Source organism: Theropithecus gelada, chromosome 5 (genome assembly GCF_003255815.1).
Source record: "Theropithecus gelada isolate Dixy chromosome 5, Tgel_1.0, whole genome shotgun sequence".
In the NCBI taxonomy this organism is placed as follows: Eukaryota; Metazoa; Chordata; class Mammalia; order Primates; family Cercopithecidae; genus Theropithecus; species Theropithecus gelada.
This window is the reverse complement of record NC_037672.1, coordinates 141080677-141097570: the sequence shown is the minus strand read 5'-3', so window position 1 is coordinate 141097570 and position 16894 is coordinate 141080677. Positions and strand designations below refer to the sequence as shown.

General features: G+C 37.6%; 1 protein-coding gene across 3 annotated transcripts in view; it reads left to right on the top strand.

Moving 5' to 3' along the window:
- GYPA (glycophorin A (MNS blood group)) overlaps window positions 1-3572 on the top strand; it is a 38575-nt gene extending 35003 nt beyond the window's left edge. For all 3 annotated transcript variants that reach the window (XM_025385392.1, XM_025385390.1, XM_025385391.1), the window contains one exon: window positions 1443-3572. In XM_025385392.1, coding sequence (XP_025241177.1) covers window positions 1443-1495 — 53 coding nt within the window. In that variant the 3' untranslated portion in view covers window positions 1496-3572. The remainder of the gene's footprint in view (window positions 1-1442) is intronic.
- Window positions 3573-16894: the final 13322 nt, after the last annotated feature.

Sequence of the window (16894 nt, the reverse complement as noted above, 5' to 3'; positions counted from 1 at the left end):
CCCGTCTCTATAAAAATACAAAAAATTAGCCTGGCGTGATGGTGGGTGCCTGTAGTCCCAGCTACTCTGGAGGCAGAGGCAGGAGAATGGCGTGAACCCCAGAGGCGGAACTTGCAGTGAGCCGAAGTCACGCCACTGCACTCCAGCCTGGGAGACAGAGCGGAACTCCGTCTCAAAAAAAACCAAAAAAACAAAAAAACAAAAAAAAAACAGACAGATGAATATTACCTAGGGCAGGGTTTTAGCAGAAGGACAGCCTGAGCGAGTACAGAAGACAGAATATGTTTACTTAAAGAATTGTATGCATTTCCACATTAGCAGGATTGCTGCTTTGATTCTCTGTTCATGTTTCAAATATGTGTAATGACAGTGGAAAGTCTGAAGAACCAAACTTTAGGCTCACTTTATTTCCCCACATTTGTGCAAGTGAAGTTATTAAATGTCTTAGTATGTTAGTGAAACAGGTTATGAAATCTGCCTGCACCTCACAGCAAACATAGGAAAACACATTATTAAAGATTATTTAAAATGCTTTAGTCCTACTTTTATAGAATACGGCTCTAAATTAGTTTATAAGCCAAAGGCATAAGAGGTTAAAATGACAGTGCCATCTCAACAAGAACTAATGATGTTAAGGAGTAATTAAAGTATAAATTGTTTTAACGTTCTAAAAGTGCACGTGATCTGTGATTGGCGAAAAATGAGAATAAGTGAATCTGGGTCAGCTGCCGACTGTGGCATCCACATGTGACCCACCAGCCTATTTCTCACAGGAGGATGTTTGAGATGCACAGTTCCATGGTGCCCAAATAGAAGAAGACTGGAAAAGCTCTGCTTCTGTAAGAGCAAGGGCTCCCCTCTCCCTTTCATGCACTTTCTAGGAACAACATAAATTCAACTTTCCAACCAGGAAAAGTGGAGCATCGGGTTTACTGAAGAAAAATAGCCCGGTGCCCTTCTTTCATACCCTAGAACCAGAGAGTAACTTGACGATAAACCTTTGTGCAGACTTCTCCTTGGGGCGCGGGGGGGAAGTCATTATTAAAAAAGACATGACAGACTTAGAAACATACCTTAAATTTTAACATGCATATGTGATTCAACTTATCATTTACTGGCTTCACATTACATCTTACCTCTATACAAGTTTGGCTATTAGTTTCTTATCTCTGTAGAAACTAGGAGCAGAGCAATTATATTTATTCTTTACCTAAGTCTTTTAGAATAGATATTCTAAGAAATTCTGTGTTTTTCTTTACACGAAACTTCAATAGAGCTAATATTAAGGAAAGTCCTTTCGTTTCCTACCAATTACACTCAAAGACAACTCTGCAAGAATGTAGAATCCTAAAATTTATACTGTGCATTAATTTCCTATTGTGCTTAAACATAACTATGTCTCATATTTCGGTCTTGTATTTTTTTTACTATAATCCTTCTAGAGGAAACTGATCAATCGAATCTGTTCACCAAACCAAATGAGGAAGGAACATAAAGAAGACATGAGACTTCAGTCAAGTGAAAAATTAACATGTGGATTGGACACTCCAATAAATTATATACCTGCCTAAGTTGTACAATTTCAGAATGCAATTTTCATTATAATGAGTTCCAATGACTCAATGATGGGGAAAAAATCTCTGCTCATTAATATTTCAAGGTAAAGAACAAATGTTTCTTTGAATGCTTGCTTTTGTGTGTTAGTATAATTTTTAGAATTGAGAATTCTCTTCCAAAACTTTAGTTGAATTCATCTACATTTGTTTAATACTAACTTAATCTATTCTATTGTATTATAATGATGGTTCTGTCAAATGAAAGGGTGAAATACCTAGATGAAGTTTAGGTTTTCTTCCTATTGTAAACTTTTGAATCTGGTTTCATTGTTTTAAATAAATTAAAGGGACACTAAAGTCCTATCATTCATTTGCTTCATTGCTGAACAGGTAAGATATAATATTACATGAATGATTACTATATTTTGTTCACACTAATAAAGCTTGTGCTCAGAAATGCCATACACACACACATACACATCTGCACACAAACACACACATTATCATTTAATGCATAAATCAATGCAAAAGGTTTTCCCATTAATATGAAATGTTTCATATATATAAATGCCATATTTAAAATAATTTGTCTAACAGTAGAACTTTGTCAGAGCACTCACTGAAGCTTGCATTCCACTGAAAGAGTTATTTGTGTAAGTAGAGTATCCTGAGAAGGAAAAGAACTTACGACCTTTCTTTATAACAGAAACTCAACTCTAAATTCAATAAGATGTGCAAACTGGACATGCAGGTGAATATTTTAATAGGTTACTATATGTTCTCAATTAAATTCTTTAATCTGTCCAGTCCCAGTTTCTCTTATTAATAAAACTTTGGAAATTTCTTTAAACCATTTACAGGAAATTTCTTTTAACCATTTACCTTAGTCTCTAGATATAGAGACTAAGGACTGTGACTATACAGCTGTCACTCTTAAGTTTAGTGAAACTTAAACAGCAAAAACAAAAAACAAAAAAGACCTTCCTGTGATACTTTATTTCCAAACTAATAAAAATCTATATGACTTTTTATTGTTGTGTGATAACAAAGTAAGTTTTTTGTATTTTGTATACTTTCAGGACTGGCAACTGAAATTTACCTTTTAATAAATTTAAAAATCTAAATTTTAACCTACTTGTATGCTCAGAGAGTGTTTTTGTATTAAAGTGACTACTTAAAATAAAGAACAAGACTAAGAAGGGAACATTTCTGTTGATACATGTGTTTTAAAAGTAATTTTAAGAGCATTATTAGGTTAATTTAATCCAATTAATGACCCAAATGCCAAGGTAATTTTAAATTTACATTTTTAATAAAAGCAACATGTTGAAACAAGAGAGGGTGAGATTAACCTTTTCGCTCAAGTAATTTACAAGTCAAAGACAAGAAGAGATCAGAGTGAATGTGCCATCTTAACCAGAGCTACAGAATTTAGTGAATAATTAAAGTACAAATTGCTTTAACCTCCTTGAACTTTTCCAAGCAATTTCTCTGTACTTCTATATATGAATGTCTTCGTTAATTTTCTGCTACTATAACAGAATACCACAGACTGGGTAATTTAGAAGAAAAGAAATTTATTTTCTTCCTAGTTCTGGAGGCTGGGAAGGCCAAGGGCATGGCATTGACATCTGCCTTGTATCTGATGAGGACCTTCTTACTGCATGATAACAAAGCAGAAAGGCAAGCAAAAGCGTAAGATGAAGAGAGAGGAAACAAAACCAAACACATCCTTTCATCAGAAGCCTATTCCCTCTATAAGGTATTATTCCATTTATGAGAATGGAGCCCTCATGACCTAATCATGACCTTAAAGGCCCCTCCCAACACTGTTACAATGGCAATTAAATCTCAACAACGTTTCCAGAGGTGACATTTGAATCATAGCAATGAATTTTTCATAGTTCTATTTGGTATTCGTGAGGGAAGAAATGACCATTTCCCTTGTATTTTTATAATTAAATCAGCAAAATATTGTAGTAAAGAAATCTTTCCTGTGAAGATACCATGACCCCATGGATGGCTCATGTTGGATTTCTTGAAATTGGGGCTGGGATGGGAAGGTGTGATGATGCTGATTATGGAATTTAACTCTCCAGCCCTGGGTGTTCGCTTGTGTAGTTGTGAGCAAAAGGTCTAAATGAGGGACAAAATGAATGGAGAAGGCTGAGAGTCATTGTGAAGAAAGAATGACCTTTTCTTGCAATAGAAATTTAATTCTGAAAACAACTCTGAATGGAGAGCCCAAGAACAGCATGGGCAAAGGGGTATTTTGGTGATATTGATATACAGTGATTGAAGAATAGCATTCTGGTTTATTCTAAACATTTATCCTATCAAATGTAGCAAGTTTCTTAGAAGAAATTCCCAAAAGCCAAATGTTATTTAAATAAAAATAAATAAATCATTTGACTCACCGTGATGCATAGACCTGTTATTGTGTCAACCAGTTCTAATGCATTTATGCCCTCAGATGTATTTAGGGGGTATGTGCATTGCCACCTGCTAACCCACTTTCAGCATCTAGATGTAAACATGTCCTCTGAATGCTCACAGCACTTATACATATTTTGTAGCATTACTATGATCTGAATTCCATACCCTACTTAACTATGATTCATTAAGATCAAGAACTTTAATTCGTTTTTGTACCTCCTGAGAGGCTTAACAAAATTTGCTTCTATTTCATGAAGCTTTTATGAATATTTAAAATGGCATGATACACAGTGACATCTTAAAGGTTGAGTCTGGCATGGCGTGGTCAGAGAATCAGGTTTGGAGCCAGGATTTGAACTCTCACTATTTATTCATATAACTTTGATTTCTTTATCTGAAATATGAATATTACAATAACTGCCTTGTGGAAATGTCACAAGATTTATATATTTTTATATATTTATACAGAAAAATGAAAAACAAGGAGAAACTATTAATGTCAATCCAAAAGGGAAAAAATGTACTACATCTCTCATGTAGTGAGAGATAATCCTCATATTAGTCATGTGCAACTTTTGCAATTCTCTCCCATATCTTCTTAAACCTGAAAAGTGTCTGGTTTATTCACATGTTGATGTAATGCATAGAGTGATATTCTCCACAACTGTTTCCCTCAGACTAAAGCCCCTGGATTTTTTTAAATTTTGCATAGAAACTAAATCAAGATTAACGCATAAGGAGGAAGTGCACAAATGTTTTTTGATGGAAAGAGGAATATTACAGCAAAAGATGACTCAAACATGATTATAAACACAATCTGCTTTTGTATGGGAAAATAAGCAGCTTTTCAGAATTAGTCCTAGTTTATCTTTAAAGAATGTGAAAGTGCTTATATTGAATTTGTATATAGCTGTAGAGCTTAGTATTAAGCCATAATTAATATAAGAGAAAGAAAAATAAAAGGATAAGCACAGTTACATTTTATGAGTTTACCTCCAAGGAACTATATTACTTGTCTGCAAAAGACACAACAGGTAGATTCTCAAAAGAGAAAATAAATCCAGCCGGGCACAGTGGCTCATACCTGTAATCCCAGCACTCTGGTAAGCTGAGGAGGGTAGATCATCTGAGTTCCAGACCAGTCTGGCCAACATGGTGAAACCCCATCTCTACTAAAAATACAAAAATTAGCTGGGCGTGGTGGCGCACACCTGTAATCCTAGCTGCTCAGGAGGCTGAGGCAGAAGAATTGTTTGAACCTGGGAGGCGGAGGTTGCCGTGAGCCAAGATCGTGCCACGAACTCCAGCCTGTGTGCCAGAGCAGGACTCTGACTCAAAAAAAAAGAAAGAAAATAAATCCAATTATGGAAAAAAATACAGTCATAGTTTTGTACCCTGAGTTGTGATTATTCATTTTTAAAAATATATTTATTATTTCCTAATATCTTATTTACCCATGAAAAGAATGAATTCTTAAGAGGTCTGATAATATTTCTTCTTAAATCTACACTTAAAATGTCAAAAGTGTGACCATAGAATGAGGGATCTTAGAATTGACAACTGGCTGAGCAGCCTGGGGTGAGAATGGTGTAAAATTGTTGGGCACTGGTATCACAGCCAGGCCAGGGAATCATGGGAAAGGGAAGGTGAAAGTGCTCATCATCTGACTGATTATGGAATTTATTATGCTTATGGTTCCAAATTTGAACACTGGAAAGTGATGTAGACCACCTGGGATCTTTTGGAAGACGGAAAGCAGACTAGGCTGGATGCATCAACATACCCTATCTGAACATACAGTCAGCACATGAAGGACAGCTGGAGGAGAGAGAGAGAGGAATGGAAGAAGAATGAGAAAGTGAGCTGCGCATCCAGCTGTGCCTAAGCAGACACAACCTCTTCTCAGTTATAGGAGCCAATAAGTCCCCTCTTTGTTTAAGCTGATTTTTTAAAATTAGGCTTTTTGTCATTTATAACAGAAAGTCTTAACTAAAGTAACAGAAACTTAAATTAGATGATTGGGCTGACACCTTATATCCAATAAAGACTGCATTCCAAGTATAAGACTTAATACAGAATTTACAAAGGAAATGTCTAAAGATTGCACAATTCTAAAACTCTCACCAACAGCAAAGGTATAAAAGTGTAAGGAGGCCGGACGTGGTGGCTCAAGCCTGTAATCCCAGCACTTTGGGAGGCCGAGACGGGCGGATCACGAGGTCAGGAGATCGAGACCATCCTGGCTAATATGGTGAAACTCCATCTCTACTAAAAAATACAAAAAACTAGCCGGGCGAGGTGGCGGGCGCCTGTAGTCCCAGCTACTCGGGAGGCTGAGACAGGAGAATGGCGTAAACCTGGGAGGCGGAGCTTGCAGTGAGCTGAGATCCGGCCACTGCACTCCAGCCTGGGCGACAGAGCGAGACTCCCTCTCAAAAAAAAAAAAAAAAAAAAATGTAAGGAGTTGGTGACTGAAAGGGAGTGTAGAGAAGAGAGCTGTTTGTGTGTCTTCAATATCTCTGCTAAGGAGGAGAGGTGAGGGGTTCTCCTCTCTTCACTTTGTCAAGAGCTCTAGAGGGTCTTGGGAGAACTTGAATGTGTCCTTGGAATGTCATAGAATTATGACTCTCACTTGAGAAATCTAAAGGGCAAACAAATGGCCCCAGTGCTGCCTTGAAAGTATATTGAGGAGAGATTGGAAAACTAGGGATGACAAGCATTCCTACAGTTTTAAGAGGCAGTGAAAAATGAGTTTCTTGTGGGCTGTATACACACCAACTGGAAAAAAAAAATGTTCCTGTGGGTTATCTTTGGTCATGTTGGAAATGACTTCCTAGAGAGGCCAATAGCTTTTAAGAGAAAGAAAGTGGAAGTGTTGCCAGACATCTGATACTTTGTTTGCCCATGAGGGAGGGAAGAAGGATGCAGGCAAAAAACTAAAACAGACATGGATTTATACAAGCCAAGAGAAGAGTAGATGAAAAGTCCCAAGTGATGGGAAAATTCTGAAGAACCCACAAGAGCACATACAAGAGAAAGGTTCCAATGTAAATCTCTGCCAAGAGAAAATGTGGGGCCACTGTGAAATACTGGTCCAGTCAGAACTTTCCTACTCCTTTACCTCGGTTTTTCCTTCCTGTTTTCCAATGCTAGAGGGTTTGGAAACTGAGTAGCAAGATGGAAGAAAAGCAATAAATGCTCCAGTTTGGGGTTGGTGAGGAGAAGTTGACCACATCATTCCTTTCCTGAATCCAGGGAAGAAAAGGAATATAAACATTAATTTTAAATCAGAAGGGAAATGTCGATTACTGCATCAGTATAGATATTTTGATTACAAACTGGAGAGCCATTTGTATTACCTAATGGTGACCAGAAGAGTAATAGAATGTTTGGCCAGAGGAGGAGTGCAAGGACCAATTCTACAGAAGACATTTAAAAGGACACAGGAGACATGACTCAAATCATTTCTCATCGAATTCTATGAGTCTTGTTTACTTAACACAACCATTATACAGATAGAAGTATTAATGTAGCAAAAGCATTTATTGATGACTTAGATAAGGCATAATGGGAAAAAAGACTTATACATTATTAGTAACTGTAAATTGACTCAGAAACAATAGAGCAATGTATTCCAAAATTCACAAATTTGCCTATATATTTTTGACCCAGTATTTCCATTTTGAAGAATGTGCTCCAGTAAAATTACAAAAAAGTGTAAATTATTATTTTGTAATTAACTTTACATATTAATTGCATCAACGAATAGCAAAAAGAAAATAGCCCAAATGTTCACTAACTTAGTTATGTCTATGTGTCAGTCATAATTTACATATTAGCATATTAACAAAATAATTATGTAGCCAATTAAAAAGTACGTGTACACTTTTTCTACAAGTGAAAATGGGTGTAGAATTTTTAATGAAAAAATAGAAAACATAGTATGATTATTCTGAACTAAAAAAATATGTGGTGCATACATTTTAAAGCTCAAAAAGAAAAACTTCAACACTCAGTAGTTTCTTTCTTGTTTTTCTTTTTTTTAAAATTATTATTATACTTTAAGTTCTAGGGTACATGTACATAACGTGCAGGTTTGTTACATATGTATACTTGTGCCATGTTGCTGTGCTGCACCCATCAACTCGTCAGCACCCAACAACTCGTCATTTACATCAGGTATAACTCCCAATGCAATCCCTCCCCCCTCCCCCCTCCCCATGATTCTTGTTTTTGTTCAAGAACTAGTGGTACTGATTTACAATGCAGTACTAACATTTCTGGCTCCTGTTGAATATTTTTCTAAGTTAGAGCTCTACTTCAAAACTGAAGACCAGAGACATCTTGGTACTGCCCCATGTTCATATCTCATGAAACATGTTTTTTGGGGTGTACTTAAACTGTGCCATGACTCTGCAAAAATAAGCCTTGAAAGCTGAAGGAGAAATGTTTCAAAGAGAAGGAAAGCCAGAAATATCTCTGTTTCCTAACTCAACAGTAAGATAACTTAGTTTATATACCTTGGAAGGAATGTGATTCCATTTTTTAAATGTGAAGTGTTTCTAAAACTTTTTTTATATTAAAACATATTAGAAAGACAAATATCACATGTTCTCACTCATATGTGGGAGCTAAACATGTGGATTTCATGAAGGAAGAAAGTAGATTGGGTAGATAGGCAGTCACCAGAGGGTGGGAAGGAGAGTGGCGAGGGGATGATGAAGGCAAAATAAAGAACACAATTGTGTTTATTACCACTGAGGTGTATATGTAAAATGGTAAAGATGGCAAATTATACACGTATATTTTACCTCAATAAAAATATAAACGGGGTTTAAAACCTAGATGACAGGTTGATAGGGGCAGCAAACCACCATGGCACATGTATACCTATGTAACAAACCAGCACATTCTGCACATGTATCCTGGAACTCAAAGTAAATTAATTAATTAATTAATTAAAATAAAATGGACATATATGTATGTCAAATATATCAGTTTGACATAATATTAGGAGCAAGTGTGTATATAATCCTTCATCAGGTTAATACATTTTAATTCATCATTCAAATCCTAGTTTGAAAAATCGGGCTACTTCTCCATTTTAGCGCCTAAGGAAGCAACAAGAGAGTACACTCCTAGCAACAGAAGGCAGAAAATTGTGCCTCTGTTGTTTCTCCCTCAAAATAAGTGTGCTCTAGGAAAGAGTTTACTTCTAGAACTGTAGTAGTCATCCTATATAGCAATGACCATGGTTCCCACCAGGGCTTACGATGTGGTTTGGCTATGTCCTCACTCAAATCTCATCTTGAATTGTAGTTCCCATAATCCCCATATGTCGTGGAAGGGACCCTGTGGGAGGTAATTTAGTCATGAAGGTGGTTACCCTCATGCTGCTCATGCTGTTCTCATAATAGTGAGTGAGTTCTCACAAGATCTGCTGGTTTTATAAGTGGCTTCTTCCTTCGCTTGGCACTCATTCTCTCTCCTGCCACCCTGTGAAGAGGTGACTTCCGCCATGATTGTAAGTTTTCTGAAGCCTCCCCAGCCATGGGGAACGGTAAGTCAATTAAACCTATTTCCTTTATAAACTACCCAGTCTCAAGCAGTTCTTTATAGCAGCGTGAGAATGGATTAATACAACTTACAAAGAAAACCTGAAAGAAAAGCAAATGAAGCCCTCATCTCTCACTGGGACCATCTGAGCAAAAGATATAGGACCTATAAGTTGCCCACATTCTCTGACACATATAACTCTTCACTTCTAAAGCCAAACAGAATCCTCTAAAACATGATAACCATGTAATCAATTGTTTTTTTGAAAAACCTTTAAGAATTCGTTTTTATTTACTTACCTCAAAGTTTTTACAAAACTTCCAATATATGGAAGATCCAGGTTCCCAGCTTTCTTCCCTTATTCTTGTTAAATACAGGTACACAGCACGACCTCAAGTATCATGCAATTTGTTCACGCTTCTCTTTCTTCCAGTGTACCGTGAAAGCCTTGACTGAGGCGGTGACAGAACACCTTCACATCTCACTCCTTCACTGTGTCTAGAATAGAGTCCACCGAAGTGATTATTGCATAGACCAGTTTACTCCTTTTGAAACCAAAACTAGGACAGACTTAGAGATTTTTCTCAAGGATTTTGCAGACAGGGAAGTAAAAATAGTTTTCTTGATACTTTGAAGTTTCTTGAAGCAAAGTGATCAATGTTGATTTTTGCATTTCTAGGAATGACTTTTCCCACAATTTCTCTACCAGGGTTGAAAACTGGACTCGAAACCTAACTCTTCTATCTGGTTTCTAGTCACTTGACTACCCCTGTTTTTGTAAGCAGATACTTTGCTGTATCCTCAAGCCTTGATTTGCTCCCGATTCCACACCTACCCAGCCTATTTGCTGCTACCCATTTGAGTTTGAGTATTTTCACAACCTGAGATTATTATTACTTTATCCCACCTAATTGATTGTATATAGTATTAACTAGGGCAATGTAAGACCCAAAGTATAATTTTGCTTACACACAAGAAGTTTATTTCTTTCTCAGGTAATGGTACAGGAATAGTACACTAGACCTGTGGGAAAAGTGATTATCCTTTATATCATCATTTATGGATCTAAACTGATAGCATGTAGCCCAAAGCCAAGAATTTTGGGGGATGTACTGTTTTCTCACTAGGTTGAAATGCAGTTTCCCATGGCCAGACAACCAATAAACTAAGAAAAGTAAAGTAATCTGCCCACTACCATACCCAAAACACATTGGTAGAGCTGGGTTAAGATATGGGCAATAAAAATTACCATTCAAAAGAGAGATTAATGTGAAACCCACATCAGTCATAGGTCCATAGCAATGAGAGAATCTACTGGGCAAACATTGTGAAGACTCCTTCCCAGGAAGTAGAAGAAATGTCATTGTTCACCATGGCTCTTGGCTTTGCACTTGGAAAGTTTCTTCCTTGGTCATTTAATCCTATGGCCACATTTAAGTGAGTGTTAGGAAGTGTGGGCTCACTGCAAGCTGTTCAGATTTCACAACACGTTGTCTTATGATGCTAGGTTTGTTTTAGAGCGGAAATAGGCAAAGGCTTTTCAAGGCAGTCTCATGGTTACTTTGGTAATACTCTTCCCTTAGAAACCTGTGATTTCTAATCAATTTGCTGATTTCCAATCAATTTCACTGAGCTCCATTTGCCTGACTACACCCAAAATTATTTCAGAGACATAGTTTTAAATCTCTTTATTTTTCTGAGCACTTGCCTTTAACTTAATGGCAGCTTCTTTGATGCATGTGAAATAATGGGCGAAGATGAAAGTCATATTCTTGTTGTGATCTTAGCCACAGGGCTGAGTTCCTTTGGTTAATGAGAAGCATTGATATGTATTTTGCCTCTAAGCCTTTTTCAGTCTTATCTCCTACAGTTTTAGGACTGGAAGTATCTGGCTTTTCTAACACTTTGAAATCTTTAATTTTTCTAACACTTTGAAATCTTTAATTTCTTCTGGAAAATCAGCCAACACCTTCCTGAACTTATTTTTTCTTACAATATTGCTAAAAGCAGTAACAGTCAACAAACAATAAAATGTGGGCTCTTTCTAAGCTCTCCTAAACTACAGATGCAGAAGATACATAGTATTTTTTTAGTTATTGTAACAAAACTTATTAAATAACTTACCTCAGCATAGCATAAATATGCTGCTTTCTAGCATTTATTATCTAATTCTTTATCTCCTGACACCCAAATACTAACTTAATGCCATATATGTCAGGATTTTGTTACGGCACCTGATTTCAAACTGCATGTTCTTTTTCCACTGCAAAAGGATCTGCTAATACTCATAAGAAGCATCTTGGGGAGCCAAGGCAGGAGGATCAGTTGAGCCAAGGAGTTCGCGACCAGTCTGGGCAACATGGCGAAACCCCATCTCTACTACAAATACAAAAATTAGCAAGGCATGGTGGCATATGCCGGTAGTCCCAGCTATGTCGGAGGCTGAGGTGGGAAAGACCATCTGAGCCAGGGAAGTGGAGGTTGCAGTGAGGTGAAATTATACCACTGAACTCCAGCCTGGACCACCCAGTGAGACCATGTCTCAAAAAATAAATAAATAAATAGAAATTATGATAATAAAACAGAAAACATGACACACATCACTGGTTAGGTACCACCCAGTCCTCTAGCAGTTGAGCTGAGGAAGAGAGATCATATTCAGCTATGGGTTTCAGGAGGACTTAAAGGGTTAGAGATTAGAGGGAAGACCCAGGGAAATGTGAAGCGTACACTAGAAACATACATTAAAACATATGGGGCTCAAAAGTAGGAGCCAAGTTTGAGAAAGCAGGCTCAGGTCAGGTCACAAGTCACACCTGATGGACTCTAGGGCAAATCATACTCCTCTACATCTGGAATATCTCCCTTTTAGATCAAGATGGCAAAATGATCATGTGAGTTTATATTCTCTCTTTTCTAAGACTCCATCTAAATTACAAAAACAAAATGAAATTAACAGAAGGGAAAATAACAACAGATGAGTAATTTTAATAAATATTTGGAAAACTGAAAGCAAATGAAAGAATTCTGACTGATGAAGTAGAAAGGGGCAAAAAGATGATTTGTACAATAAGGTTTCCCCCCAAGATTGAATGAGCTACCTGGAAAACACCAAGACCGCCTGTGTGAGTGTTAGCTTCTAGGGCATAAGATGAACAGTGGGGAGAGGGTGGAAGAGAAAATTGTTGCAGAATATCATAGTGGTTAAAAGCATAGTTTTTATGCCAGAGTACATGGGTGTAATCCAAGTTCTGCCACTTACTAGTTGTGAGGTCTTGGACTAGTTAATTAATCTCTCTGGGACTTTTCTTATGTGTAAAATGTACTGACGATAACACTTGTACCTTCTGAAAGAGCAATAGTGAGGACTGAGTTAATACCAATCATTTAGAATGGTACTTGGTGCACTGTTAGTGATTAATTAATGTTCGTTAATAATTTTTATTATAATTGCTTATAACTTTGATTTCACAAATATTTACAAATTTCCTTTCCCCAGCTACCCTACCCCAGCAGCCTCTGGTAACCACTGTCACCCGATAGAGTTGTCCAGGTTCTTGGTGTGTTGAACAAAGAATTGAACAAAATGCACAAAGTAACAAAAGAACAAAGCAATGAAAGACAAAGCAACAGAAGAATGGAGTAAGGAAAGCACAGATTTGTTGAAGACCATTTACAGACTGGAAGTGGGCTTAAGCAAGGGGTTCAAAGCCTCTCCAATTGGGGTTTTCTGGTTTTGGGGAATTTTTTTTTTTTTTTTTTTTTTAGAAAAAGTCTCACTCTCTCATTCAGGCTGGAGTGCAATGGCATGATCTCTGCTCACTGCAACCTCTGCCTCTGGGGTTCAAGCAATTCTCCTGTCTCAGTCTCTCAAGTAGCTAGGATTACAGGCGCCTACCACCACGCCCCGCTAATTTTTGTTTGTTTGTTTGTTGGATTTTTAATAGAGACGGAGTTTCGCCATGTTGGCCAGGCTGGTCTCAAACTCCCAACCTCAAGTGATCCACCTGCCTCAGCCTCCCAGAGTGCTGGGATTACAGGTGTGAGCCACTGCGCCTGGCCCCAGTTAGGGTTTTTATGAAGCCAAGAAAACCTGGTAACGCTCCTCGGTACCCTTTAAAAGCCTCCAATTGGCTACACCCTATGAAGGATTAGCCTGCAACCAATCAAAGGCTGAAGTGGAGGCTTAGCTCATGGTCAAGCAGAGGCTGAAGTGGAAACTTCTGTCTTTTTATCACAGGAGTGAGGATGTGGCCTGCATGCTGCCCAGTCTTGCCTAGAACTCACTGCACCTGCTGTTCTCTTGCTTATGCAAACTGACTGCACCTGCTATTCCTTTGCTTATGCCCCAACCCTTGGCTATCGTAATTCCCTATTCTCCTGCCTCACTATTACTGCATTCTCTACTTCTAAATAAAAATAAAATAAAATACAAACCATTTGCATGTATTATAGTCATGATTTGTTATTTCAAGCTATGTTTAAAACGTAAAGCCCATTACAGTAGGATAGATGAGAAGAAAGAAGGGTCTGAACAAAGTCAACAGCAGAGAACGTGCAGAAGGGGAATGAAGACTTCAGCCTGGACTCTCATTAGGTGGTTGTCCAGGATAACATAAAGTCTCGTGTGAAATATGTTGGAAAAGAACAAGATTCAGTCAAGTACCCAAGGTGCCTGACTGCTGAAACTGCACTGTAATTTACAAAGCAAAGACAAGTTTATCATACTGTGAGATCCTTGACGGCAAGGACCAAGTTCTATTCAAATCTTTGTCAAAAACCAGATTTTTGATAGGCTTACTTTAGTGTCCATTGATCTTAACTATCGTTCACCTGTCAGGAGTTAAGATCCCTCCTCAACAGCAAAGAGAATGATAGGCACAGGGGTAGGAGCACATAGAGAAGGGCCTGACTTTCAAATGAACTCCGGAGAGCACTCGTAACCTCCAGGACACAGCAGATCCTACTGAAATGGCTGGGTCAGAAATCTCTGAGGGACTGCAGGATGCCCACGCCTCAGAAAGGACAGGTAAAACCAAAGGACCTGGGGCCCCAATGTGCAGCATGTTTCCTCTTCTGGTACACACCAGACACATTCTGACTGCCTTACCCTTGGAGTCAGAAGGAGGAGTGTCTGAGGTCTGTTTTCTCTCATCCTAAAAACAGAGAGTACAGCAGGCCTTGGCCATATGCTGTATGCCTCCCCTAAGTGAGCATTAAGACACATTCTGACTGCCTTACCCTTGGAGTCAGAAGGAGGAGTGTCTGAGGTCTCTTTTCTCCCATCCTAAAAACAGGGAGTACAGCAGGCCTTGGCCATATGCTATATGCCTCCCCTAAGTGAGCATTAAGCAGATTGTCACAAATCTGCTATGGTCAGCATCTGCATTTGAATAAATGAATGTTATTACCTCTCAAGGTGACTGCTTTGAATGTATAAATTCTAAAGTATTTCAGAAACCTCAGACATTACTTTACAGTCACACCATGATAAAATCTGGTAGGTCTGATGACAAGGAATGGTGTTTGTTGCATATTTTAAAGATTACAGACAGTTCTATATTAAAAGTTCTTTCTGCGGGTGAGGGGGCTGTGGGATGGGGGAGATGCCAGGATATTTATAGAGCTTAATTTCACTTGGTGGGATTATAGCTAATTTTTGTCTCTTTCTTCATACTTTTTTTCTAGCTTCTTAATTTTCTGTAACAAAACTATATTACATTTTTAAAGAGACAATAACAAAAGCCATTAACTTTTTCAAAATTAAATATATATACACATATATACATATAGTTATATATTTACATATATACATATAGTCATACACACATACACACACACACACACACATAGTGACAAGACAGTTGCTAGTACACATCCCCCTAACAGAGTTACATTAGTCTGTATGGGGTTTTACTTATAATTGACATAAATAGTTATCCTAAGCTATGAGTCCTTTGACTATGTTGCATGTCTAACATGTTCCAGTGACCATTCAATTGTGGATTACAGAGACTATCATTGTCCAAATTAGAGTCAAGAATTTCAGTCCTGTGGGAAGCATCCAAAAAGTTCTTCAGCACAGACAGGTTTAGGAATAAAACTGGAGATATTTTGAGTGGTTCTCATTTTTATAAGCTTGGTCCTGAACTTATCTGCCCCTTAGAGTTATTCTTAGAATTGATTTCATGCTCAGGTCAATCATTTCACAGTGAAGAATATACAATTTCTCCAACTGCCTTCTTTCTCAATTTTATGACTAGAGTTCAGCCTGAGTTCACATAATCAGCTGATGAACATCACTCAATGGAGCATATTAACTAGAATTGTTGTCTCCATCTGGGTCTCTTCCAAATGGTCTTGTCAAATGCTATCAGAGCATCATATATTAGAGAATATGTTATATCAGCCTCCACTTAAGTTACTCATAGATTGTTCTTGACCCTTCTCACAGCTCTTCTCTCTTGTAGGTGGTGTTATTGGTAACATAATTTGCTCTGACAAAAGCAAATAAAGGAAATTGTAGACCTTTATTATTCAACTGGATAAAACTGAAGTTGAGAAATGATTGCAAATATTGCCAACCAGGTGAAAATTATTTCCATTCTCAGCTGAATGCTATTACCTTTAAATCAAAAGTAATCAGTTTAATGTAAGTCTTACCTAAGTCTATTAAACTTTTTCTAGGCCTACCAAAGCATAAAAATGCTGAATATTTTAATGTCCTCAGATTAAAGTATCCACATCTCTGAATATTCTGAAATTTTAAAATGAAATCACTAAAAGGTGATCAGCAGCATTTATTCATACTAAAAAGAATGGATGAGATGGCATGGAATATAGTAACAGCCCCACAGCTTGTCTCCGTGTCTCTCCTCCTGTTTTTTATATTCCCTCCTTCACAGAGCAATTTTTTAAACTATAAATTAGATCATGTATTTCTCCTACTTAAAATCTCCAGTAGGTTTTTCACTGCACCAGAATAAAATCACCACTTGTTAGTATGCTCTCTGAAGTTCTGACCTGTCCACATGCTCAGCTCACCTGGCCTGACCCCTCAACCCTCTCCTACTCTCTCCTGTCATTAGGTTGCAGCCACTGAATTTTTCCCCAAAACTCCAACATACTAAGCTTGCTCCTTTCTTAGGAACTTTGTTCTAATTTTTTCTCCTTTTTTTGCTTCATATCTTTGCTTGACTGCCTCCATATTATTCCTGTCTCACACCTTCAAAGATTTCTGATAACTGTATTTTTCATCTTCTTTGTTTACTATGTATCCTCAGAGCCCAGAATAATGGCTAGAACATAGGAAAACTCAGTAAAATTTCATTGAATGAAATAAGTCT